Source organism: Trichoderma atroviride, chromosome 2 (genome assembly GCF_020647795.1).
Source record: "Trichoderma atroviride chromosome 2, complete sequence".
Classification (NCBI taxonomy): domain Eukaryota; kingdom Fungi; phylum Ascomycota; class Sordariomycetes; order Hypocreales; family Hypocreaceae; genus Trichoderma; species Trichoderma atroviride.
In genome coordinates this window covers 912,606-938,889 of record NC_089401.1, presented here as the reverse complement: position 1 = coordinate 938,889, position 26,284 = coordinate 912,606, and the positions used below count along the sequence as shown (strand labels likewise).

Genomic DNA, 26,284 nt, shown 5'->3' with positions numbered 1-26,284 from the left:
TCTGTAGTCTGGAGTGCGACTCGGAGCCCGTAGTAGAGCATACGTGTACTGGATGTGTCGGATCGGGGTGCTGGGACAAGCCGGCCAGCATGTGAGAATCTCTGCAAAGAAAAGATAAGATCAACGTAAGAAACATGTCCATATTTACACACACAATAGGCCTGAAGGCGGTGAGTTGTGCAACTTTGACACGGCCAAGCCCGATAAACGACTCCGTCGCCGCTGCTCATTGCCTATCGGAGCAGGACCCTTAGCTGGCGTCTTTTGTCTTGTCTCACATCATCTCGCCCATTGTGTTTTTCTCCTTCGTGATCTGTTTAGCACCGTGCCACTCGACTGATGGCAGAATCGTTCAACTGGCACATCTGATATCTTGCCAGCCAATCCAAATCCGGTCCAACGCCGCAAATATACACGTGGTTCCTGCGTCGCCGCTTTCAGGCCTGCGCGCTTTCGGACGCCTGTTTAAGAGACGACATGGCGTGGAGGGGCCATTAATACAACGGACGCTAAAGTGACAGGCCTCCATGCGAAAAGAGGTGTGATGAAAAGTGTCATGTCCATCAGCTGCGGTGCGCCAAAGCTCCAGGCTTGACGATAGGGGGTCATAATCGCGGCACATGCCACTCTTTGGATGTAGCTGCTGCCCTGAAGAAGAGACCCTGGTTTCAGTCAATCTCATATACATCAGGCAGACGGCTGAGCTGCAACAGAACACACGAGCGAGATGGAACCTCCAATGCCGAAAAGTGCGAGTCGCACCTACATACCCGCCCCCGTCCATCGGTCGTCGACGATATCCACACCATCGTGACGGGGGCCCTTGATAAACCCCATACAGCCACGCCATCAAGTGGAACGACCGTGCACTCCTTGAAAACGCACGTAAACGGAACAGGTATTTGCGGGAGGATGAGCAGCAGCGTTAACACCGCTAGTGACCGGGAAGATACCTAGGCCAGATACAAATTGCATGCGCGGAACTCGAAATGCTCACGCGACATGGAGTTTATCGGATATTCATTGCAGCCTATCCCCATGGCGAGGTTGAAGTTGATTTTCCAAGGCAAGCATGAACATGCGTCTTTCCGGAGAAATAAAGGAGTTGCATCAGAGCAATTTCACACACGTCACTCTTGTATATGAGCGAGGGATTTCAACCTTGCCATCAGACCAGGGTCTTGGGACTGCTCAAGGGGTCATGCTGAGCATTGGCGCTGTTAAGGCTAAGCGACGAATTTATCTGCCGCTTGGAGATTCTGCCACCATTGCGACGCGAAGCTGGCCAGGCACTGATGACGCGGTGCGGCTAAGAGCACGAGGGTGTCTCGCCTGATATCGGGTATTGCGGCCAGTAGCCCGCTGGGACCAAGGCGCAGTGCTTGAGCCTCCGTTTGATGTACGGAGCGCTTGTACGAGATTTCGATACAAAGCATAGGTAGACATGCTGTTTGTCTCACATTGATTGTAGGAGCAAGATGGGCCTCTGAGACGGATGGAAGAGCAGCCTGGTTGATGTCTCCTCTGTGCTGTTATCGTGACCTATATGTAATACCTAGATACCTACTTACAAGTACCTGTGTGCTGCATACAGTCATCGCTAAATAATTGATAGAGACAATAAATTAAATAGATGATATCTAGAAATCCAAAACGGCATCTAAAGAAAGACGCATTAGTATCGCTGCCTGGCAACAAGCCTCTTCGATCCGTATACAAGGCTGAATTGCTCCATGAAATCTCGAGTCCAACACCCACTTACACGCTGTTACTAAGCACGACCAGTGTCCTTGGCACTTCACCCCATAAAGCTCAGTCTCTAATATCAAAAAGCTGTTTCTGCCAAAATCAAAACCCTTCTAAAAATATGTCAAACGGATCGGAGCCTCAGTTTCTATGCACGCGAATCGTACATGCAGCACCCCGTTATCCGCGCCCAAATTGCTCGTGGCTGGCAGCTCTAGCTTCATCTTGTGTCTCAGAAACGCCAGTCACTTGAGCCAAGCATCACACGTGACTGCCACTTACACGCACTTTCTCTCTTCAAAAAAAGGTCTCATCAAAGCTTCAAGTCCTAGAAATTATCGCCTCTTCGCCTCATCAACCACCCGTGTCCAACCACGCACTGCACGAGGGCTGCCCTCCAGACGCCGATTCGCAGCTTTTCGCCTGTTGCAGCACCAAGTCGCTAGCCGGGCTTCTATTGGCCAGCGCTAGCAATGTGGCAGCGCTGCGGCTCCTGATTCGCCCATCTCCAGATCTGGCAACGACACTGGGAGTACTTGTACCTTGCTTTTGACCTGACGTCTTTTCAACTTGACTCGCCTTCTGCCGTGAGACAGATTTGGGCAAGGGCGGTGCAGAGGGAAGGTCAGACTTCTCGGGTCAAGGCTCTGTGGGCAGCGTGCTCTAGTCACAGTACGCAAAGTTGATAAGAACTGCACCTTCTCAGGTCCAAGATATAAATCGAAGGATGCAGCTGATATATTCTGGCCGTGTAAGGCTGTGGCTTTTGGTCAACCACTGACGCTGCCCTTGCATATATAAAATCACAGGGATGGTGTAAGACAGCAAGCAGCAAAAAGCTGCCAGCTATTGAATCCCATGAATGAGGCGCTTACCTCGCCACATGATGCTCAGCCATACAGTACCGGCGCGTTTGCAAATCTGGTAGGCACCTTGCCTGACCCAGTAGGTATTACACAAACAATAGGTCTCTTCCTCCCCACGTTATCTATTATCTAGCCTCTCTTGCCGCGTTTCCAACCGACGAACTGCGTGCAGAGCATGCCCCTCGTGCCCACTCTCTGGTTATCCTATTGTATGTAGCTTCCCATGTCTCAAAGCCACTCCCGTCATGCGCAACATATCGGGACGGATCCACGTGGGATTTCCTCATACAGAATCATGTTGGGCATCTAGATCCGGCTTCAAAACAGTAAAAAGGAAGCACATTCGCTGTATGGCGAGGAACCACGACCTACTTTCCCTCAGAGCATCTTCTTTTCTCGTCCCCTAGACAGAACCTCAGCTAAGAGCCGTTGCGCCTCTTATACGTTCCATCATGGCGCCAGCATCGCTTAGTGGATCGGCACAGTATCCCGAACATGATCTGTCCGAGTTTCCGGCCTCACTCAAAGGAAAGCGCATTCTGCTGTGCACCGAATCCTTTGGCCCTGTCAATGGAGTGAGTCGGACAACTCTGATGCTGGTGAACCACTTGCGTGATCACGGTGTCCAAGTTGCGGTTGTCGCCCCTCATAATCATACCAACCAAAATACCTTTTCACCTCCTCCCTCTCCCACACTCTCTCCTGCAGACAAACAGCCAGAAGTCAGAGTAACTGGATACCCCTTGCCCTTCAACCCGGAACTGTCCATTGTATATCCCGTCCGCAATTCTACTCTCTATTCCCGCACATTTGGCGATGATGCACCACCCGACCTCATCTACCTTGCATCTCCCGCCAGCCTGGGCTTCCAAGTCATGCTGCAACTGAGACAACAGCCAAAGGAGAAGCAAATTCCCATCATTTGCAACTTCCAGACAGACTTGGCTGGCTACTGCTCCATCCTTTTCCCAGCGCCTCTCAGCCACGCGGCCGTTTTTGCATTTGACGCCGTCCAGAGCTACCTCTTCAGACATTCGTCTATCAAGACCATCTTTTATCCCTCTAGATTCGTCAGACGATATTTGGAGAGCCAAAAAGTACAAAGCAACAAACTAGAGGTGTTGACAAGAGGAGTCAACACGACAATGTTCAACCCAAGCCGCAGGAGTGAAGCTCTCCGCAAAGAGATTGCACCAAATGGAGAAATCATCTTTGTTACTGTTTCCAGGATCGCTGGCGAAAAGGGCTTCGATTTTCTTGCCAAGGTGGCCAAAGAATTAGACGCCAAGGGGCTTCCGTTCAAAATGCTCATTGTGGGAGGAAACCGAAACCCCGATATGGAAAAGGAAGTTCAAGAGCTATTCGACCCCCCTCAGGACCAAAGGCAGCGTCGTTTTCGCAGGCTTCAAGGTCGGGGAAGATCTCGCTACTGCTTATGCTAGTGGCGATGTTTTCCTGCACTGCTCCGTCACAGAAACTTTTGGCCTTGTTGTTTTGGAGTCCATGGCCAGCGGCGTTCCTGTGGTGGCTCGCGATGAAGGCGGCCCCTCAGATATCGTTTCCCACGGGGATACGGGCTACTTGGTACCGCCCGATGATTTGGATGGATTTGTTGCCAAGGCCGTCAAACTCGCCGAAGACCATCAGTTGCGATATACCATGGCCAAACAAGCTCGCGCCGCTGCCTGTGAAGCAACATGGGACAAGATCAACAACAAAGTTGCATGGCGCATGGCTGATACCATTATCCAACGCGAGGAAGAGCAAGGAAAGATGCCTCAACAATCTGAAAGTTCAGCAGTGTCAGCAACAGCCGCGGCCCAGCAATTGGTTCCAGTGTACGGTTGGCTCATGATGAATAACGCTCTTCGGGAAACCGTTACGCGTAGTGTCGTCGACGCTCGGCTTATGGGCGGTTTGGGTGTTATTCTTAGCTTCTGGGTTGTTACAGGCGCGTATGTGGCATTCACTGAAGGCCTCTTGTGGGCCAAAGGCAGGATGAGAGCCGGGGATCGCAATGTGCCACTTTCGAAATAAGTCATTTCCGATGAGAAGTCCTAGTCTACAAGATGACATTTGGATGGATTTGGGTTTTTGGGGGGGTATATAGGATTGGATGGGATGGAGTTTGTGGCGTTCTATGATGGGAGGTCTGACCTGTCGTTCTTTTTTCCCCCTTTCTTTCTTTCTTTCTTCTTTCTTCTTCCGTCTCTCTTTACACATGATTCATTCTACTGCATGGTATAGATTCCGATTTTATGGAGAAGTCATGGTAGATGTGCATTGTACGCATGTCTTGTGAAGATGTTGATGGCCTCATGAGTGCTCTTTTCTGTCCTTTCTTTTCTTCTCTCGTTCATCTCTTTTTGCTTCTTCTAGTTACACAGCGAATGTCCCATTTCTGCAGGATGGATATACCCTACCAAGATTGACACTTGGAACTCTGCGTCATATTTTCAGTATTAGATAGATTCAACTCTAGATATCATTTTGATTCGAAACTTGTTTTAAGAAAGAGTGATACTAGCACATTTGCATGCAATTTCCATCTGTTTTTCAAATATGCTTGGGTGCTTCCATGGAGACAATACGCCGTAGAGCGTGAGCGTAGAAACAAATAAAATAATAAAAGGCTGTAAAATACTCCGGGGAATCATTAGAACGCATCCCACCCATAACTCATCTTTTTGATACAACTCAATCTGTCCAACTCTTCTCTTCCCGTCTCTCTTTCTGTGCCTGCTAGTGCGCACATTGTTTAAAGAGTGCGGTAGGCACTGTCACCCTTTGACGCATGCACGGCCCTTCGCCTATACTGTGTCGCATATTGAATTCGCTGATAAGTGCCGAAACCATAGGCAGCCAATCCAATAACCAGCCAGATGGAAGTAATAATCAGTCCAACGGGGAAAATCAAGATGTTCACTCCTGGCAGGATGAAGGCTACGGTGCCATTCTTCAGAGCAGCTTGTTGGACTGCAACGGCCTTTTGAGCTGCGGCAAAATCGGATAGGACGACGTCGTTGGAGAAGACGCCGACGAGGAAAGACGCTTCGTTGAGAGAGACGTTTGAACTGATCTGGGAGCCGGAGGAGGTGACTGCGGAGAGAGTGAGGGTGGGCATGACGAGAGCTTGGAGAGCGGCACTGGAATTTCACTTGTTAGCCCTCTTGATGCAACAAAGACATTGACCGGAGTGTTCTTTTTATATACTTACATTGACAAGTTATTCTGCATCTGGTCCTTGTCGATTTGTCCAACAAGCATGTATGACTGCAGCAGAGTCGGCGTAGAAGACCCATCAGACCGCTTCGTGATATTGACGGCCGGCGAACTCGATCCCGAAGTCACCGGCTTCATGGGACTCACGCTGGCGCCCTTGTACGAAACGCCAACCTGGATCCCGCTGGGCGGCACACCGACAAAGGCATCCCTCGGATCAGACACGCGGTACAGCCGCAGATCCGCCTCAAACATGCCGGTGTTGACGTTGAGCATCGGCAAGTTGTAGCAGATGCAGTCGCCGGAAGGGTTCGACGTTCGGATGATTTGGCTGAGGCGCGCCTGGCACGCGGCGCTGGTGATGTTGTTCCAGGCGGTGAAGTCGAGCGATCCGTCGGGCAGCAGGTGCACGTCGGACGGGATGCTCGAGTTTGTCGTGGCCGTGGCCTTGGAGCTGAGTCCGCGAGCTACTTCCATGGTGTCGTCGGAGAAGCCGAGGAGGGAGGCGTATGGCGTTGAGAGGACATCTTCGGTGCGCAGGACGTTTTGGGCGAGGGCGGCGGTGGCGAAGAGAGCTGCCGTGAAGCTGGCCTTGGTGAACATCTTTGCCATGGGCTTTGCTGGAATTGAAGCTGGCTAGGAGAGGAGTTGTCTAGACAGGACAAAGAATTTGCGGTCTCGGTCAAGGTGATGTGGTAGCTCCCAGAGCGGACCAATTTCGAGCCAAAATCGAAAAGACGTAAAAGAAAGAATGGCTACTCAGAGTAAACAAAAAAAAAATATTAATTAAAGAAAGATCCCGTCCAGCGGTGAGTATAGAATCAAATGTCCAACGATTGTGTATTACGCCGTCGCCTACAGGAGCAAAAGGAAGCAAAGTGCCAAGGGTATAAGAGAGAAGAGAAGAGAGAGAAAGAAAGAAACAAAGATCGCGCCGTGAAACTAACAGGCCTAGCGAAGCGCTTGATACTAGATCCTCCTCATAGATCCAGCAATACGCAAATTTGCATCTGATGCCCTTGTCCCAATGGGCACATCAGGCCATTATGGCATTGTTGCGACGAATCTCTCCAGCTAGCAGAGCGAGCCACAACGCCAAGAAGCGACGTCAAACTCAGGACAAGGCGCTTCACATTTTGGGCAGAAGCGGGGTCCCCTGGTCGTCGCAAATGAGTTTCCGAGGAGCGATAGGGGGGCGTCAAGGGGGGGGGGTATTCTAGGGGAGTCTTTGAAGAAAAACACAGACGCTGCTAGTGGTGAGAGGAAGCGGGAGATCTTCCAAGACCATGTTTCCCATATTGTTCTGTGCAAAAGTAGTAGTTGAGTCTCCCTTCAACTTGTCGGAACCAAGTTGACGCCCTGTCTCGCTAACGCTGCAGATGTTACACTGGCTGTTTTGGAGACGGTGGCGCGCCCCCTCGATTTGGTGGGGATCGGGACTTGAGGCCAGTCGGAGGCGTCCATCTCACAGCTGTTAAGCGCCGCGACACAGGCATGGCTGGTATATGGCGAGAAATTGAACACGATGGCGGCAATGCTCGTCCTTCCACTACTACTGGCATTTCAAATAACTTGAAAGCTGGATCAAGCTCGTCGCATGCTGAAAGGATAGCCTCAAGATGCGCTGGGCTGTGAGAGTTCTCTAACGGTTATTGAAGCACCGCCTTTTTGTCTCCAGTGCTCGTAATTACGTGTATGGTATGGTTCTCGCACCGGATAATTGTAGCATCAATGCTACCTGCGGTAGATACCTGGCGGAAAGGCGTCTCAGGCCAGGGGCACTCAAACCAATCTCCGACGCCATGGCGGCTTTGTAAATACGGAGTCTAGCGCCGTTGTCCTGTTCCTTGAGCTGACTGTTTCAGATGGCCTCGTCAACGCAGCTCGATTATCTGAAGCTAACTGGAGATTTTCAGAGCTTACATACTGCTGTTCCTTGGAGGATGGGGGCCTGATTGATATTCTATTACCATTGCGTACAATGCAGATTCTTTCTTATCTGTTATCACAGCTCCTTGCATGCGGCAGGATGCGGCCCTATGCGGCTTTCATTGTAACCCGAGATAGCCTGGCTTCCCAATGTGGCAGTTGGAGACGACGCACTGTAGACAATACTGTATCTATCTCGTCTTCAATGGGCTGAATGCTGCTATCGGAAACCCCTCTTCACAGTGCCAATATAGCCGCAACCATCTCAATGGGAAAACTCAACAGCCACTTATCGCCAACATTTCATCCTTCCCCGCGATCCATCGTGCGGAGAAGTCTTGATGATTGGCACTGACAGCTACAGACAGCTCTTCTTTGCGGCGGCTGAGGACCCATTGGAGGGATACAGGCTGTTATGACTCCATCCATCTCGCCTCTAACTACCTGATTAGGGCCAGTGAATGACATCAAGATCTCCTCGGACCGCGCACATCCCGATGGACACCCGAGGGAAATGCTGCTTGTTATCTGATATGAAGATTGAGAAGGGGTGATAACATCAAGTAGGCGGGGTGGCGGGTTATCATGTCGAGTGGGCTGGCTTTAGAATCCCACCACGATAGATAATAACTCTCCACGTTTAGAGTGTCTGGTTTGTGGGTGTGATGATCACGACCATGCATGCATACATCCAACACATCCAGCTGTCCGGCTATAAGCGGCCAATTGTCACCCAGAGCCAGCGTGATGCATGTCGATCTGACCTATATATACACATATCTGCCGCAGGCTGGCATCCAATATTAAAAGGTGCCACACAGCATCCTCAGAAGGGCACCTAAAGACATCATGCCGGGCAAAATTCGAACTGCACAGTCTGTCTCCCTTGACATCCCAGCTGCAGACCAGCCTAATTTGCATAATCGGTGGCATCCCGATAGTGAGTATTGATGGGATATCTATAGGATGCGAGTATGAGCCGATCAAAGACTAATATGGATTATAGTTCCTACAATCGGAACCATTGAACCTGGCGAAACCGTAAAAATCGAATGCGTCGACTGGACTGGTGGCCAAATCGGCAACAATGATAGTGCTGAGGATGTACGCACTGTAGATTTAACCAAAATCCACTATCTAACTGGTCCTTTTGAAATCAAAGGTGCTGAACCGGGCGATCTCTTGGTTGTAAACATTACGGATGTCCAACCTTTCGAGGACTCACCATGGGGATTCACCGGAATCTTTGACCGGAAAAACGGCGGTGGCTTTCTCGACGAGCACTACCCAAAGGCTGCCAAGGCTATCTGGGACTTTGATGGCATATATTGCACCAGTCGACACATTCCTGGAGTGCGATTTGCCGGCCTGATTCACCCCGGAATTCTGGGGTGTGCCCCGTCAACAGAAGTCTTGGCCGAGTGGAATCGCCGGGAGGGCGATCTTATCTCGGCTTGCGTTCACAGCCATCCTGAGAAGGTGGTCGCGCAGCCGCCGTTGACAGTGAATGCGCATGCTGGACAAGCTTCTGGAGACTTGAAGACGAAGATTGCCCGCGAGGGAGCGAGGACTATCCCTGGACGGCCAGAACATGGAGGAAACGGTACGTTGTTCGAGAACATGCTGCAGTGCATCTAGGCTTTCTAACATGTAGACTCAAAGTCGATATCAACAACATTTCGAGAGGATCAACAACTTATCTGCCCGTACACGTTGCTGGCGCAAAGTTCTCAGTCGGCGATCTCCATTTCAGCCAAGGCGACGGCGAAATCAGCTTCTGCGGCGCCATTGAAATAGCAGGAACCATCACCATCAAGTTCGATCTCATCAAGAATGGCGTTCAATCGCGAGCCATCAAGAGTCCTGTTTTCCGACCAGGCGACGTGGCTCCCAATTTTGGCCCCGGGCGGTATCTGACGTTTGAGGGCTTCTCCGTCGATGAGAATGGCAAGCAGCACTTTTTGGATGCAACTGTGGCCTATAGGCAAGCGTGTCTCCGCGCGATTGAGTATCTGAAGCAATTTGGTATGTCATAGGACGGCGCAAGTTGAAGTGACCTAAATAGCTAACTTTCGATCAGGATACTCGGGAGAACAAATCTATCTTCTTTTATCGTGCGCTCCGATCAAGGGCTCGATCGCTGGTATCGTAGACGTGCCAAATGTCTGCACGACGCTGGGGATTCCTATGGACATATTTGACTTTGACATTTCTGTTGAGGCCGTGCCGCAGAAGCGAGATCTCGGGTCTTGTCCAATTTCGAGCGTGTAAGTCAGCTACAGACTAGAGCAGAAATGGATAATCGTCTAGGTTGCGCTGCACTTGCTTATGGCAACTGGGCAACATGGACTGCGGGCATGGACTGCGTGGGCAACATGAGGCAACAGTAACTGAAGTCAGAGTTGGCTGCGATGAAGTCAAATGCGGCATACTTGAGATGCGTCTTGGTATAATTTGATAAAGCAATTGTAAAAAAGTACACAGTTTTCGGGCATAGATACTCAATGCCAAGACGTAGTGATAGCTTATTGGTGTAGAATTGTATCTGCCGTGTCTAATACCAGAAACTTAGTGCCTTGGAACCCCTCAACTGCACAACGCTATATTCATTCTCATGATGCAACTTGTTCATTAGTTCTTGAATCTCGGTATGTCATTGTTAATACTGTTTTCATTTGAGTTCTTCAAGTAACTGTCAAAGTGTGGGGGAAACGTTGCTATTCAGCCTTTAAGCATACCAATAGTCTTTACCCCATATTTTAGTTTGCTCACTTAGCTCTTGGGTGAAATATCCGCCAATCATACGTCCAGGAGCCACGATATTTGTCCGCCAATAGGCAGACATCTCCCTGTCAGCGACTTGTCGCGTTAGGAAGGCGATCTTCAAATGAGTTGCCAGAGATATAAATAAGATGGCATACTATTTTCTGACGAAAAAGGGGCATAGTTTTGCCTTTTGGTCGGTGTCGATTGGCCTTTTGTGTTGTCTCGTGCCGTCAACGAGAAACTGTCATTGCTTGTAGACTCTTTCGGCACTGAAGCAGTTCATCTATCCACAACTAGCTCAAACGCCATGAAGCTCAACTCTGTGGCGGGCCTTGTGGCTGCAACAGCCGGCGTTGTCCAAGCTACCGCTTCATCAGATGATTCGCTCGCGATATTCGCTAAGCGGAGGACGGCGGATCTTGCCCAATTCCCTGATCCTACGTGGTTTAGCAAAATCGACTCTTGGCTATCTTCACAAAAGGCTGACGGAACTTGGTCTGATGTGAATTATCTGTCGGGATGTCCTGCGCGTAAGTGACAGCGTGTCGCGTTGATTTCACAAACCCCAAACTGCTCCTAAAAAGGAGAAAGGGAGAAAATTATAACAGTATGCTAACCGTTGTTTAAAGAACGCGCCAATTGGCCAATCCAAGAGCATTGGAATAGACTGATTACCTTGGGCGCTGCGTGGAGCGGTACGAACCCTGCGGTTTCTAGTAGCCGGGCCAAGGACCCCAAACTTCTGGCGGCGGTGCAGAAAGGCCTAAACTATTGGTTTAGCAATGATTATACTTCTGCGGACTGTATGGGTGACGGTGGTGACGCGTAAGTCGTGTGAGATTGCTAAAGCGTTACTCTTATGCAGTGGTACTGATGATCTGCTAGAACAAAAGGATGTCCTTGTGGAACACCAGGTTTATGGAATACAGTATGTGCTTGTATCCTAGTCATGAAAGTTGTACTCTTAAGATTTGACTAACGCAAACCCTAGAATTGGTACGATCAAGCCATCTTGATTCCCCAATTGTGTTCGACTGCATGTCTGCTCGTCAAAGACGCAAACCTCACCGAGACTCAGCGAGCTGGATGTGAGCGCATTCCAAATCGAGCCTATGCTCTCCGAGACGGCACCTACGGCACAGGTGGCAAAATGACCGGAGCCAACGTAAGTTTACTGTTCAGTCCCTATTCTTAATGCTCTAGTCTGATGCTTTGTGCTACAGGTGGTCTTGATCATGCAAAACTCAGTCACCTTGGCCCTTTTTACTGATAATAGCACTATTCTGGCGGACTCCATGACAAGAGCTATGGCCGAGATGACTGTAAGTGGCTTCTTTGGTGCACTGATATTGTATCTTGATTAACCAGGACTCAGTTCACCGATACGCCTGGAGCAGACGGTATCCATCGTGATGGTACATTCCTTCAACACGATGGCGTCTTGTACAACGGCAACTATGGAAAAGATCTAGTAAGATGAAAGATTTTTCGTCCTTCAAGCGTCAGATTCTGATATCGATATCCTCTATAGTTGAACGCCTTCATCCAGCTCGAAAGCGAGGCCATTGGCACTTCATTTGCTGCTGACAACGATACACGAGCGGCTATGTCAACTTACGTGAAAGGTGACGAGTGGCTCATTTACACGGATTCGCAAACCAAGACCGAGCACTGGGACTTTGTGAGTGTTTCTTCCTCATAGCTTTGTAAATGAGAAGTCCAGGGCTAATTATGAGAGCTTCTAGAACGCCATCGGTCGCTTTGTTTCTTTCCCCACGGTTGACTTACAGGCCAGCGCCGACATCAACTTCAACGTCTCGAAACTCGCGGCTGCCACGGCGGACTTTCAGGGGCAATACGCCGTCAACGACACTATCCGCAGACTTCTCTCCAATGGAACCCAAAAGCTCACGGGCAACAGAGGTTTCTGGGCCAGTGACTACATGGTCCACCGCCGATCCAACTTTATGCTCACGAACAAGATGATCTCAACTCGATCAGCTAATTCGGAAAGCGTGAATGGAGCCAATCCCTATGCGTATCACATGGGTCACGGAACGCTGTACTCGTACGTAAAGGGCAACGAGTACAAGGACATTATGGGGGCGTGGGATTGGAATCTCGTGCCAGGAACGACTACCTTACTCAACCAGCCCAAGCTCCAAGCATCTCAGGTGAAGTACTATGGCTTGAAAGACTTCGTCGGCGTTGTGAGTGATGGTGCATTTGGTGCTGCTGTTGAAGACTACGTCGATCCTCTCACGCAGAATCTTTCTTACCGAAAATCTTGGTTCTACGTTGATGAAGGTGTCATCGTCATTACTACTGATATCAAGAAGAATGCCACTGCTGGAAACACTCCCGTCGTCACCGTTCTGGACAATCGCGCCGCAGACTCGACTCGCGCTCTCGTAAAAAGCGGCTTTGTTGGGCAGCAGGGCGAGCAACATCTCACCACAGACACTCTTTACTACGCAAACAACGGCTATCTAGCCTACGATACTCCCTTTCAGCTTACCCTGTCTCAAGGCAAGCGAAGCGGCAATTGGTCAGAAATCTCTACCTCAACCCAAGGCGTGGAAACTGTCGATATTTTCTCCGCGTACACCACCATCAAGGGCAACTCATTTACCTACGGCTTCTTTCCTTCCATCTCGTCTGTGAAGCTGCTCAAGGAGCTCGTAGACCCTACATGGATACCCATCACCAAGAATGGAATCTCTGGTATTTACGGCAAGGGCAGAGCCAGTCTCGCATTCTGGCCTGGAGGCGCAAAATCTGTTAAGCTGGACTTGAGGGAGCTCGGATGGTCGAGCAAAGCTGAAACGCTGACATTTACTTCCGATCAGCCCGCTTTGTATTTGCTCAGCGCACAGAAGAAGGACAAGAAGGGCTTACACTTGACAGTAACGCTCGCGGATCCTACTCAGAAACTCGCTGCCGCCTCTTATTCTATCAAGCTCTCGGGCCAGCGCTATAAAGTAAGAGAGGTGGACGGGCGGAGCGAAGGCCTTGAGAAGAGAGGGGATGGCAGCATTGGCTTTGGTGTGAAGCTGCCTGCTGGGGGGTTGGCCGGATCATCGATTTCTAGCGAAGTGGTGTTGGAGTTGAATTAGAGGGAGAGACGTTTCTGAAATAGAATTGTAATGGCTCGCTATTAGTTAATTGAATGTACTTGTAATAATCATCTTCAGGCGTATATAAGCTCGAGTTAGGGTAGCTTGTTCCTTTTACTCACTTTTGACATGTCAATAAAACTATTTCCTACTGGGAAAATTATGTACAAGCTATATTCTCTATGAATATACAAACAAAATAATTATAGTGTAAAGCATTTAAGAGAAGTATAACGATCTGTTGTACCGTTAAGCCATACAGGGCAAAAGATTAGACCAATAACCACTATTATAGCGGTTACTGTAACGGAACCAGCTGCCTATAAGGGAATCAACTATTTACGAAGATGTAAAACCCTATGCGTTCGTGTAGGCGATGCAGAGTGTATGTACTGAATAAGGCAGCTTATTATTCTTTAATTTTATGCCATCTATATGCTGGTTGGTCATACATGTAAGTTGTCGGTTTATAAAAGACCCTTTGTCTATCGGCAAATTCCCATGGCCCTTGGCTACTGAGTATGCACAGTAACGTGATAACAATTACGACTTCATCGCCCTTTTACAAGGGAAACGGGACCTGCGCTAGGCTCTCGAGGCGACAGTGGATCATCAGTGGAGATGCGCGGCACAGGATATGAAAGCGGGCAATCAGTGCTGACAATTCGGTGGGCTCTCTGTGCCTGTAAAAATGTTGCTGGGATAGTCGAACCGAGCCTTGCCAAGGGATGAAGCTCTGCTATATCTGCTGCTGGCACGTACGACCGTTGCGCTATTTTCATGCTGCGGCAGTACATAAATCTTGGTGTAAATACAAAAAGGAAGGAAAGCCACTGTCATGACATAATTCTTCAGATACCGGCGCATCATTTGAGGAAACAGGGCTCGGATTTATTCCACGTCATTGAGTGCTTGAATGGGTGATAAACTTTGCTCTGGCGTATCCACATACCTACGAGTATCCGGATGCGAATATATGTACACTTTATGCTGATTAGAAGAGAGCAACATCTCCTCCAAGAAAAATACTATTGGGAGCAAAGTACGATTTATTAGCAGTATCACGCTAGTATCAATATATGCTTTATAGCTTTCAAGTAACGTCTCCCTATAGGGGAGAGACGCAATTGTGGACGAACAAAACTCGGCCAAATCAGAATCCACCAGCGCCGAACAAAGTTGCTCAAATTGGTAGGTATGTAGCACGGTCAATTCGGCCGCTAAGTAGCCAAAGTAGCCAACTGAGTGTACGCCGGTCCAGGAGCCACACGCCACCATTTCTTTCCGATGGACACTCAAGCTGTATGGGTGCAGCATCAAGAAGCAGCGAGCATCGAAAAAGCGAAGCCTGGAAGAGCCACCCCTGTATAAGCTCTTAGCGGTGGCCAAAGCTTCGGTGACGCGATTGGATCCTCGTCTGGGCAATCATCCGATGGGGTACCGCGTAAGATGGAATATGAAGAAGAATAGAGAGTAAAGGGAAAAAAATGATAGATTAATGATCCATATAGGAAGGCAGACAACGCAGCGAATGTAATCACGAGTGAAAAAATTAGGAAAAGGGACACATGTAAGATTCTGGACTCTTGGGAAATTCCGGATCTTTTCCCCGTTCGGAGCCCTGGCGATCTGCGATGGGGCGGATTTTGAATTCACGTTTAGCTCTTGGGGGCTCAACTTTAGTACCTCTGAAGTCGAGGAACTTTTTGCGACGCTGCTGCCTTGTGCGAGCATCAAGTAGCAGCTTGAATGTATACTCCAGAGTCACCTTTCTAGCATCCACGAGTAAATGTGCCTGGCGATATACTTGCGTGCCCTACCTGTATATTCCAAGGTACTTCGTATAAGCTCTCAGCTTGCGGAGCATGGCTTCCTGAGAGCATTGCAAAGTGGGCGCTCTCATTCCCTCACAGATCCCCGATCCTGTTTTTTTCTACGCCTTCTCTCAGCTCATTCTCATCTACATACAAGTAGAGTACTTTGCCAAGTATCCCTGGTTTAAGCACGGCCTGGCCGACGCCTCAGTCTAGCTTTCCCGCAAGCCACCTGCGTCTAGATGCCGCTACACACCAGTAGCTCCGTGAACACTGCCGATCTGGCCAGGAAAAAGCTGGTTGGACAGACCTCACGAGCCTTGTAAATCTGCTAGCAGCCCTGTCGAGCAGCCCACGGACTCCCCCCCCACACGTAGCTGTTGTGGTGGTCCCTGTCCAGCATCTCCATCTTGATTCGTGCTAAAGGCAATCACCCAAAGCCGCGAGATATTGCGCCATCGTGGTACAGCCAAAACATCCCCGACATAACACTTAGTAAGAGCGGCTAGCTCCTAGCTGTAGCATCAAACGGAAAGCCACAAAAGTTGAATAGGATGCTATAAGCAGATGATCAAGGCATTGCGTGCGCCCTTGACAGAAAAGGTGGACTGCAAAGGGCCTTTTCGGCTCGTGGAACCGTGGCGCGTAACCGTTATTAGCAGTAGTACGAGGCATGAATGAGGTCTTAACGTAACTCTTCTCGACGCAAACTCCATGTAGGTAGTTCCTAGCGCCATGCGTGAAGTAGCATCGGCTTCCATCTCGTGTGGTAAGGTGGTATTACACATGGCTTGGCCGTGTACATATTAAGCGTCGAGGCGACAGGCCGAAGGAGCGCTTCGACTCTCGTCATTCATTTTTTTTCCTCGTCTTGCGTTCACTGGGCAGAGTCGCAAGTCACCCGTTGTCTCATTAAACCTCTGCAGCAAGCGAGTCTTCTTCGTCATATACTTGAATTTTTGTTTATTCCTGGCATCTTTTTCGCAATGGGTTCACCATCAGATGATGGCAAGACTGTGCCAGTCCGAGATCCAGTCGAGACAAATAGCGTTTCTGTTAGCAGCGATGAAGACGTCATTCCCAAGGGCGCCCTCGACCCTGTGTACGAGGCAAAGGCCAAAGTGTTGAACCACGCTGTAGGTCATCCCCTTATTTATTAGCTTGCGACCACTATGGCAAGACAGCTTCGTGATTATGAAGCTGGAGGCATTGTATTGTTGAGGCAACAGACAGAGCAATAATAGCTGATGAAACATGTCTCACTTAGATTCAAGAAATCGGTATGGGATGGTACCAATGGCAGCTCTTCATTGTCGTCGGCTTTGGCTGGGCCAGCGACAATCTATGGCCCATTGTAACCTCTCTCATCTTCACGCCCATTGCCAACGAATTCTCCCCCAGCCGCCCACCGCTCTTGACTCTCGCACAAAACATTGGCCTGTTGGGTGGTGCCGTCTTTTGGGGCTTCGGATGTGATATCTTTGGCCGCAAAATCGCCTTCAACCTTACCCTTGGCTTGACGGCTCTCTGGGGCATGATCGCTGCCGGCGCACCCAACTTTGCGGCGATTGGCATCTTTGACTGCTTTTGGTCTTTTGGTGTTGGCGGAAATCTGCCCGTCGACTCGGCCATTTTCCTCGAATTCCTCCCTCCGACTCACCAATACTTGCTAACCATCCTCTCCATCGATTGGGCTATCGCTCAGGTGATTGCGACCTTGATCGCATGGCCTCTTCTGGGTAACCTCACCTGTTCTCAGGAAGAGAAGCCTTGTCTCAAGCACAACAACATGGGTTGGCGATACTTTCTGATTACCATGGGCGGATTGACGCTTCTCATGTTCTTGGCTCGATTCCTGCTCTTCTCCTTGTACGAGTCGCCCAAGTATCTTATGGGCAAGGGTCGCGATGAAGACGCTGTTCGGGTGATTCATGAAGTTGCCAGGCGCAATGGCAAGACCAGCTCCCTGACAATTGAAGATCTCAAGGCCTGTGAGCCCGAAGGTTATGTTGCTCAGGTCGACGTCTCGGCTGTTGTTAAGCGGCATTTGATTGAACAGATTGACACCAAACATGTCAAGGCCTTGTTCTCGACCTTCAAACTTGGCCTGTCCACGACTCTAATTGCAGCCATTTGGGCCCTGATTGGACTGGGTGAGTTTCATTTCTGTTGAAAGATTTCTTTTCATGTATGCTAATAACAATACCAGGATTCCCTCTTTACAACGCGTTTCTGCCTTTTATCCAGAGTGAAAAGGGCGTCGACTTTGGCGACGGAAGCACATATCTCACCTACCGCAACAGCTTGATCATTGCTGTTCTAGGCGTTCCAGGAGCTTTGGTTGGCGGCTTGCTCGTTGAATTGCCTCGAATCGGCCGCAAGGGCACGCTCTCTCTCTCTACTGTTCTGACTGGTGTTTTCTTGTACTGCTCGACAACCGCCAAGAGCAGCGCGTCACTTCTTGGTTGGAACTGCGCCTACAACTTCTGCAGCAACGTCATGTATGCTGTACTTTACGGCTACACTCCTGAGATCTTCCCGACTCCTCAGCGCGGTACAGGCAACGCCATTGCTGCTACTGCCAACCGAATTTTTGGTATCATGGCTGTACGTATTATCGCTCCTCTCAATGACCACGATTGAGATTCTATGAGGATTTGTTAAACTAATATGAAACAATAGCCAATTATTGCCATGTTTGCCAACCTTCAAACATCCGCCCCAGTTTATACGAGTGGCGCCCTATTCATCGCTGCCGGCATTCTCACTCTTTTCTTGCCATTTGAGTCTAGAGGAAAAGCTGCTCTGTAAAGCATTGGACCACTTTTAAGCATGTTGTGTACATATAGAAACAAGAGGATCTTGCTGGACCTAGAATAAAGAAAGGGAAAAGATAATACTAATGCGATACCCTATTGTTCTTGTTCGACGGACTCTTTAACTCATTTGGTGTCTTTCCGCATATACAAGTCACCGCTTGATTTAATGAAATCTGAAGTCCATCATCAAGAACATGATTTAACACATAAATCTCTTCGCTACTGATGTCATTCGACTGTCAAATAGTATTGTAAAGCTCTTTGTTAACACTTCTCCAGCTCTACACCGGAGATGCAAGTGATTTTACGGGCATAAGACGATCTCTAATTTGCTTAAGCTGCAAAGTGCACTGACTTCAATAGGTAATCTTCTAGCGCTTGGCACCAAGAAAAATCTCACTGTCCGATATGGTGTAGTGGCTAACATCGCTCGCTCTCAATAAATATTGAACCGAGCAGCCCTGGGTTCGATTCCCAGTATCGGAGATGTTTCTTTTTGCCTTATTTCTTCTCCCATCCCTGACCTTTTTTTCCTTTTTCTCCTTTTTCTCCTTTTTCTTTATGAAGGCCAGTTTAGAGCTATTCTTCCAAATCACAGACCTATGAGAGTCAAATTGCAATTCGGCCGTCATTAGAAGAAAAATATCTTGAACTTGGCAGCTCGAGAAGAACGTATGAAGATGCGCAAATCCAAGATGGTGTTAAACACAGAACCCGGAACTTTAGTCTAGGCGCGCGATATGGCTTCAAAGTCTTGGTTTAGTAAACAGAAAGACAAACTGGACAGTAGAAATTACTAGCGGAGTTCCGTATTAACGCAATGCTCTGGGCCGCATGCCTGTAAGTATACCCGTCCATCTCCTATAAGCAGGTACATCGACATAGGAATAACACATAAAACATTGAGACTTTATACCATGAGGTTAGGGGAGAGGCAGTCAACCAAAAACTAGTATTACAATAAAGACAAAGACATCCTCTTTGGCGTAGAAGTCAGCCTTTAGGGCCATCCGCTTCTGGGTCTCATAATCCTCCTGCAACTACTATAAACTGCGAAACGGCTAGTAACTGAGAACTTCTCATTGACTGTAGAGATGGGAGTTGGCTTTCGCTTCCGACCCAACGTGTCACTGCTACATGCTGACTTCTCTGCCGCCTTTTTTTTTTTTTTTTAAGCGGTAAGATCGTGTTGTAAACAATACCCCTCCCCAAAATAGTTTAAGGAAAAAAAAGAGATTGTGAACTCTGATCCAAGTCGCTCCACTCCACTATTTACTACAATAAGTCAATAGATTAGCTAGGATAGTCAGCGAAACACTACTTCACATGTAGACGCAGACCCATTATTCGATTTTCGGAGGGCGTACTGTATGAGGATCTAGCCACATAGTTTCCGTTTTCTATCTAGGTAAGCCTCTTTTTCTTTCCAAGAAGGGTATATGCCCTATTCATAGCATCTGTCAATCCCTGGCTGTAAAAGAGCGGGAATACTTCCATTGTAACCTAGAATAAAAGGGTAGGTAGCATAAGCATCGTCGTCTCTTTTTCTCTTCTTTCAATTTGTATAAGTACCTGAGAGAAGCCATTCTAGGGTCGGGCAACTAGTACAAGCTGAACAGCTCGAGTAAAGCCATTTCACCATTTGGAACGAACACCTTGTGCAAAGGACCACCTTCTACCTGATTTATAAGAATGGCAATACCGCAGTCAATTCGAAATGTGGTAGTGTTTGCGGTATGAAATCTATCTAGATTATTCTAAATTTCCATGAGATATCTAATAAAAGTTACCAGGCTGGCGGTGGCCTAGGTCGCGCCTTTGTAGAAGCACTGCAACGAGAAGGATTCAACGTGTCAGCTGTGACGAGGCCATCGAATTCCGTTTCGTATGGGCCCGGTGTGACGATGCACCGCAGTGAATACGATGATTTCGACACACTTGTCGCCATCTTTCGGGGACAGGATGCAGTCGTCTCGACAACTGGCACTTTTGCCGCCAAGTACCAGTTGACGGCTATCGACGCCGCAGCGGCAGCAGGCGTGCGCAGATTCTTGCCCAGCGAGTATGGAGGGAACACGTCCTTGGTTGGAGTAACCAGCTATCCTCCCTTTGCCGCCGAGAAAAAGGCTATTGTCGAGCATCTTCGTACCAAGGAGTCACAAGGGCTTACCTGGACGTCACTTTGTGTAGGAATATTCTTTTCATGGGTGAGTCCTTCTTTCATAAGATCTTTTCCTGAGTTATGCTGATGTATTCACGTAGGTTCTCGAAGAAGGTAAAGGAACTTTGGGGTGGGATATTGACAAGGGCGACGTGACAATCTACGATTCAGGTAACCAGGAGTTCGACACAAGCACCGTTGACCAAGTAGCAAGAGCAACTATTGCGATTTTGCGGAACCTAGAGGAGACTGAAAATACCTATGTGTTTATAAATTCCTTTGTAGCCACACAGAACCAGACCCTATCTGCGCTAGAGCGAATTCAGGGAAAGCCATACAAGGTCAGTCATGATTTTTGGTCTGCGGCAAGATCTCGAGGTCTAGCAGCGCTGGAAAGAGGGGAGATTGAAGCTGGATATCATGATCTCGTAACAGGAACGATATACGACCCCGGACATTTCGCACTCTTCAAGGCTGAAGAAGTTGGTAAATGGAAGAAGATTCTTCGACTAAACGAAAAAGAGGATCTCGATGGAGTGGTCACGGACGTATTGCGCAAGAAATATCTGATCTAAGCATTTCAATAGTTATAGATGATTTATATCCGAGCTTATATTCTACTCCTAGTTATCGCATTTAAGTAAATGCAGACAGATGTGACCTGAGACCGACGCGATAACTCTTGCCCGTACTTTGAGGTATAGTTAACTACTCAAAACTGCTGGTTGCTAGATCTGTCTTTCTTTAGGTACATACGTTTACTACATGTATATAACCTGGTATTCTTCTCCTATAATATTGGGATTCTTGGTCTTCTCTTCCTTTCAGCCTTAACACTTGCTCATTGATGGTTGCGATGCTCGCGGCCAATATGCGTATAGTTTGGAATAGCAGAAACTTTCTCAACTCCAATATCCGATATGGTGTAGTGGCTAACATCGCTCGCTCTCATCAATGAGCGCCGAGCAGCCCTGGGTTCGATTCCCAGTATCGGAGAATAATCTACCTTTTTGGCTTCTTTTTGTTCAAATCGCCCCTCTTCTGCTTTTTTGTGGCAATGCCAACCAAGAACCTTTGATGCCATTTCATCATCGAAGCGGGTCTGTTGCCTTGTAAATGTGTGACTGCTCATTGGCCCCTAATAACGAATCCCTGGTCGGCGGATCTCGAGAGTTACGGCTCTACCAGGCGTTTGCGTAGACAACGAGGGTGCATCGGTCCCGATCAAATATCTGTAGAAAAGGCAATGTAAATTTAGATTCATGTTTACTTTAGCTATCGTATATATATTTCAGTGTAATCATTTATTTTATACTGAACCGACTTGCATCCAACGTGCATTATGCCAAGCGACAAGTCGGCAGTGCATCACGTGAGCACCTTTATGGCCTCGGAGCGTCTGGGCAGGTCACGGGCCGACAGGGCGGTGTCACGACAATATCGTACGAATTGACTCCTGAAAGCTCGTGAGGGGTACAATCAGATTGCTCAACAAATATCTGATCCATCAATCGTTGAACACAGGCGGCAATCAGCATGGGAGAAGCATCTGAACCTACGGCGGAGCCTCAGGTGACCTTCTCGTCGGGCCGCTTTGAGAGCAACAGCAGTTCTGAGGCACCGGATCTGCGGATACTGCACTACAACGATGTTTATCATGTCGACCAGGCCAGTGCAGAGCCAGTTGGGGGCCTGGCGAGATTCATGACACTCTGCAAGGAGTACAAGGAGGGGAAGCAGTATCAAGGCCAGCCTGGACTTCTGACCCTGTTCTCGGGCGATGTTTTCAACCCCAGTCTGGAAAGCAGCGTTACAAAGGGAAGACACATGGTTCCAGTATTGAATGCTATTGGGACGGATGCCAGCTGCGTTGGAGTGAGTTGTCTGATCTTCGAAAACGCCTCTCTGAGACCAAGTACAGCAGCTGACAACACCCCTCAACTTTAGAACCACGATCTTGATTTTGGAGTAAAACAATTCGAGCACTTGGCCGAGAAATGCGATTTCCCATGGCTACTGGCCAATGTTTTGGATCCCGCGCTGGGAGAGGATGTCCCCTTGGGCAACGCCAAACGGACTCATATGCTCACCACCTCCAACGGCATCAAAGTGGGTCTGATTGGCCTGGGTGAGAGGGAGTGGCTTGCAACTATCAATAGTCTTCCGCCAAACCTCATCTACAAGTCCGCCAGCGCTGTCGCCAAAGAGCTCGTGCCAAAGCTGCGAGAGGAGGGGGCAGAGATCATCATCTGCTTGAGTCACATGCGTGAACCAAATGACAACAAACTAGCTGACCAAACGAATGGCATCATCGACATCATTCTCGGTGGCCATGACCATTACTATGCTCATAGCTTTAGGAACGGCACCCATGTCCTGCGTTCAGGAACTGACTTCAAGCAGCTCAGCTATATCGAGGCACGGCGGAAGCAGGATGACCCTAAACGATGGGATTTCGAGATCTGGAGACGAGATATTACATCCGATGTACCAGAGGATGAGCCCACAGCCAAACTGGTAGATGGCTTGACGTCCAAGTTGCAAAAGTCACTCTCCAAGCCTGTGGGATGGACGGCTATGCCGCTCGATGCTCGATTCATCACGGCACGCTTGAAAGAATCCAACATGGGCAACTTTGTGTGCGACATTATGCGTGCCCATCATAATGCCGACTGTGCTATCATGGCAGGCGGTACGATTCGCGGTGACCAGATCTATCCGCCAGGAGCTATCAGAATCAAGGATATCACTTCCTGCTTCCCCTTTGAAGATCCGGTCGTCCTTTTGAGAGCAAAGGGACAAGCAATCTGGGACGCGTTGGAGAATGGCGTCTCATTGTATCCTGCCCTTGAAGGAAGATTTCCGCAGGTATCGGGCATCGAGTATGAATTTGATCCATCCAAGCCATCCGGCCAGAGAATACTGTCGGTGAAGATTGGCGGCAAGACTTATGAGCCTGAAAAGAAATATGTGTTAGCGACTAGAGGGTACATGGGGCGCGGAAAAGGTAGGCCTACTGGAGCGCATAGAACTTTGTCAAATCTAATGAGCTAACTCTGGTGCTAGATGGCTTTACCAGCTTGCTCGTCAAGTCCGAAGGGGGAGAAGTGGAGGAAATCATCGATGAAGAGAGCGGAATGCTCATCTCTGCCATGCTTCGGCAGTATTTTATGGCTCTCCGAACAGTCGGCCAGTGGAGCCACTTATCTTCGCATTGGAACCACGTCGCCGATAAATGCGGTCACACTGAGTTGCCGTCTGAGGTGTTCAAGGGAGAGAGCCACGTATCACGACTCAAGCTTCATGAAAACTTTCAAGATCCCTGGCACAAATTTTTGCGCTCACGCTTGGGCTTCAACAAGAAGCCTCACGATGACGACGACGATCATTTTGACACAGGAACTGAGAGTGACCATACAGGAAGCGATTCAGACAGCCAGATAGACATGGAGATCTTGCTGATGAAGAAGTTCTGGGGCCGTTGGGCTCATAGAGCAGGCATCAAGTCCAAGGTGTGCGACTGCCTAAAGGAGGCCGAATGTGCTGTTGACTGGACGCGAGTGATTGCGCCGGTGCTCGAAGGACGTATCAAGATTGTCGGATCATGAGCAACGCAAGACCTTCTCCATTTCTTCTGGACAGAATAAACAATAGAAAAAAAATCGCCTATTTGTTTTGGATTTCACTTGGATAATATGCTGCTTGTCTTGACAACTGATCAACATCTCAGATTTCTATGAACATCGCCATGTATTTGGACTCTATCAAAGTCATCCTACCTCGCGGACGGTAATATATACATAAGAAGTTCAGAATTCGACTTTGAAAGGGTTCCATCTAGCTTCTTCCGGCGACTTAGTTACCGCAAGAGCCGTTAACACACTCCCAGGGATCGGAGCAGTCGTCATCACTGCCGCAAGGAGCACCGAAGCAGTGTCCTTCCCATGAGCAGGAAGAGCTGCTACCGCCGCCGCCACCGCTGCTACCACCGCTACCGCCACCGCAGACACCATTGCTGCAAGTCAGATCATCGGCGCAGTCATCGTTGCTACCACAAGAAGCACCGGAGCAGTGTCCTTCCCAATCGCAAGAAGTGCTGCCGCCACCACCGCCAGAGCTGCCACCGCCGTTTCCGCCAGAGCTGCCACCGCCACCACTGCTGCTGCCACCACTGCAGACGCCGTTGCTGCAGGTCAAATCATCAGAACAGTCATCATCACTGCCACAAGAAGCACCAGCACAATGTCCCTCCCACGAGCAAGTGCTGCCGCCCCCTCCACCAGAGCCACCACCACCACCGGAGCTGTTGCCGATACGAGCGACCAGGCTGTCACCGAGAGCGCTGATGCTGTTCTCAAAGTCGGTATAGTCTTGAGCATTCCATTGAGCGCCACGAGCGCCAGGAACGGCGCCAGAGCCAGTGAAGGCGATGTAGAGAACATCATCTTGATCATGACCGTTATCACCGTTGATGCCGTTACCAAAGCAAGCAGTAGCGAGAGCAATGGATGCCTCGCCAACCACAGGGAAATCGCCATCATCGCCATTGGTATCTCCCCAGACACCATATACCTAAACAAGATAGTATTAGTCGTGGAGTTTACCGCAAAAAAAAAAAAATGCAATCAAGGATAGAAAAAAACGCACTAGTTGATTGTTGCAAACAACAGCCATAATAGATAGAGGCTCGACGCCAACGCTTTGAGGATCAAAGGTCTTCCAGCCAGGTCTGCTACCATCGTTACCAAAGACGACATATGGGTGAGCATTGGCATCGAGATCTCGTTGACCGGTGCCGTAGCTCGCGACAGTATCCTGGAAGGCGGTGATGGATTGAGTATCAGAAGAGTCGCCACAGCGGCCGTCGTCGGCAGGGCCTCCCTGAATACCGTCACAGTCGATATCCATGTTGGCCAGCCTGCCGCCAGTGCTCTGGAGGTAGACGATGCCATAGTCGTTAAGATGGTCACCACAGTAAGAGGTACCTATATCGAAGAATATCAGACAGCTGTTCGTCGCTCTAAATCCCTTTGAAGGCGAGACTTACTGCCACCGTCATTATCCTCGCTGTAGAAACCAGAAGCGAGCTGATCGTTGCAAGATCCCTGGGCAATAATGGAGTTGTAGAGATTCTGAAGGTTGGAGGGCACAGACTTGGCGGCGGCCGCGCTGGCAAGTGAGGCGAGGATAGCAGCCTTGAGAACAGCCATGGTGGGGAGCCAGAGATGAGAAGAGACCTCTTGCTGAACTGAATTGATCCCAAATGGCGAGCTTGTTGAGAAAGAATGTCGATCCGGAAGGAAGCGACGCTGGCTCTTTATATGGGTTTGCCGTTCAGTAACTGACCAGGGTCATCAATATAGATGCGATTATGTATACAAGGTTCGGTCAAAACTTTAACGAGGCATAATCGGCCCATCGGATCATCGGCAGCAATCCAACGGTGAATCTCAAGCTTCCTTTCTGATGATAATTGGCAGGGACTATCGATGCGAGGCTCTCACACCACCTCAGGTTAGCAATTGACGAATGGGTAACATGGCTGGAGTGAGATGCTAATGCCAAGAGAGAGTACTCCTAGTACAGAGATGTGGCCCTGGCCAAACACGACAAAGAGGCTAGATCTGTAAGGCATCCTCAGCCTTATGATTGGGTTTCAAGAGTACGCTGGTGGTGGTTCGGGAGCACATACACCGAGCGTCGTATTTTCTGCTGTTGATTTCGGATGGACACTTTCGACAATGGATACACGGCGTGAAAAGTATATTTGGTCGCAGTCATCACCACAATGCCTGTCTCGGCCATACCGGTTTACTCCGTTCTTGGCTCAAACCCAAATCATGAT

At 49.1% G+C, this 26,284-nt stretch overlaps 9 protein-coding genes and 1 non-coding gene across 10 annotated transcripts; 8 read left to right on the top strand and 2 right to left on the bottom strand.

The window, feature by feature from the left end:
- Window positions 1-3,064: 3,064 nt before the first annotated feature.
- On the top strand, window positions 3,065-4,054 carry TrAtP1_003007 (uncharacterized protein; the record flags this gene model as incomplete). Its single annotated transcript, XM_014087412.2, has 1 exon — window positions 3,065-4,054. One exon carries the CDS (start codon window positions 3,065-3,067, stop codon window positions 4,052-4,054), a length of 990 nt encoding a protein of 329 aa, XP_013942887.2.
- Window positions 4,055-4,115: 61 nt separating this feature from the next.
- Window positions 4,116-4,649, top strand: TrAtP1_003006 (uncharacterized protein; the record flags this gene model as incomplete). The annotated part of the gene is made up of 1 exon (XM_066111707.1): window positions 4,116-4,649. The coding sequence occupies one exon, from the start codon at window positions 4,116-4,118 to the stop codon at window positions 4,647-4,649; it is 534 nt and encodes a 177-aa protein (XP_065967786.1).
- A 721-nt stretch (window positions 4,650-5,370) lies between these two features.
- Window positions 5,371-6,446, bottom strand: TrAtP1_003005 (uncharacterized protein; the record flags this gene model as incomplete). The annotated part of the gene is made up of 2 exons (XM_014087627.2): window positions 5,371-5,758; window positions 5,830-6,446. 2 exons carry the CDS (start codon window positions 6,444-6,446, stop codon window positions 5,371-5,373), a joined length of 1,005 nt encoding a protein of 334 aa, XP_013943102.2.
- Window positions 6,447-8,070: 1,624 nt separating this feature from the next.
- TrAtP1_003004 (uncharacterized protein) lies at window positions 8,071-10,357 on the top strand. Its single transcript, XM_014087626.2, has 4 exons — window positions 8,071-8,703; window positions 8,770-9,366; window positions 9,426-9,788; window positions 9,844-10,357. Exons 1-4 carry the CDS (start codon window positions 8,613-8,615, stop codon window positions 10,032-10,034), a joined length of 1,242 nt encoding a protein of 413 aa, XP_013943101.1. The 5' UTR covers window positions 8,071-8,612; the 3' UTR covers window positions 10,035-10,357.
- Window positions 10,358-10,673: 316 nt separating this feature from the next.
- On the top strand, window positions 10,674-13,645 carry TrAtP1_003003 (uncharacterized protein; the record flags this gene model as incomplete). Its single annotated transcript, XM_014087625.2, has 8 exons — window positions 10,674-11,059; window positions 11,159-11,354; window positions 11,415-11,457; window positions 11,521-11,694; window positions 11,753-11,851; window positions 11,905-12,000; window positions 12,061-12,210; window positions 12,275-13,645. Exons 1-8 carry the CDS (start codon window positions 10,837-10,839, stop codon window positions 13,643-13,645), a joined length of 2,352 nt encoding a protein of 783 aa, XP_013943100.2. The 5' UTR covers window positions 10,674-10,836.
- Window positions 13,646-16,062: 2,417 nt separating this feature from the next.
- TrAtP1_003002 (uncharacterized protein) lies at window positions 16,063-18,484 on the top strand. Its single transcript, XM_014087399.2, has 4 exons — window positions 16,063-16,595; window positions 16,727-17,612; window positions 17,669-18,066; window positions 18,142-18,484. The coding sequence occupies exons 1-4, from the start codon at window positions 16,446-16,448 to the stop codon at window positions 18,268-18,270; spliced, it is 1,563 nt and encodes a 520-aa protein (XP_013942874.1). The 5' UTR covers window positions 16,063-16,445; the 3' UTR covers window positions 18,271-18,484.
- Window positions 18,485-18,680: 196 nt separating this feature from the next.
- On the top strand, window positions 18,681-18,764 carry TrAtP1_003001. Its single transcript has one exon. It is a non-coding gene; the product is annotated as a tRNA-Glu (tRNA).
- Window positions 18,765-19,806: 1,042 nt separating this feature from the next.
- On the top strand, window positions 19,807-21,704 carry TrAtP1_003000 (uncharacterized protein). Its single transcript, XM_014087624.2, has 3 exons — window positions 19,807-20,012; window positions 20,072-20,485; window positions 20,541-21,704. Exons 1-3 carry the CDS (start codon window positions 19,971-19,973, stop codon window positions 21,012-21,014), a joined length of 930 nt encoding a protein of 309 aa, XP_013943099.1. The 5' UTR covers window positions 19,807-19,970; the 3' UTR covers window positions 21,015-21,704.
- A 271-nt stretch (window positions 21,705-21,975) lies between these two features.
- Window positions 21,976-24,047, top strand: TrAtP1_002998 (uncharacterized protein; the record flags this gene model as incomplete). The annotated part of the gene is made up of 3 exons (XM_066111706.1): window positions 21,976-22,314; window positions 22,387-23,446; window positions 23,506-24,047. The coding sequence occupies 3 exons, from the start codon at window positions 21,976-21,978 to the stop codon at window positions 24,045-24,047; spliced, it is 1,941 nt and encodes a 646-aa protein (XP_065967785.1).
- Window positions 24,048-24,294: 247 nt separating this feature from the next.
- On the bottom strand, window positions 24,295-25,649 carry TrAtP1_002997 (uncharacterized protein; the record flags this gene model as incomplete). Its single annotated transcript, XM_014087316.2, has 3 exons — window positions 24,295-25,011; window positions 25,087-25,424; window positions 25,487-25,649. 3 exons carry the CDS (start codon window positions 25,647-25,649, stop codon window positions 24,295-24,297), a joined length of 1,218 nt encoding a protein of 405 aa, XP_013942791.2.
- Window positions 25,650-26,284: the final 635 nt, after the last annotated feature.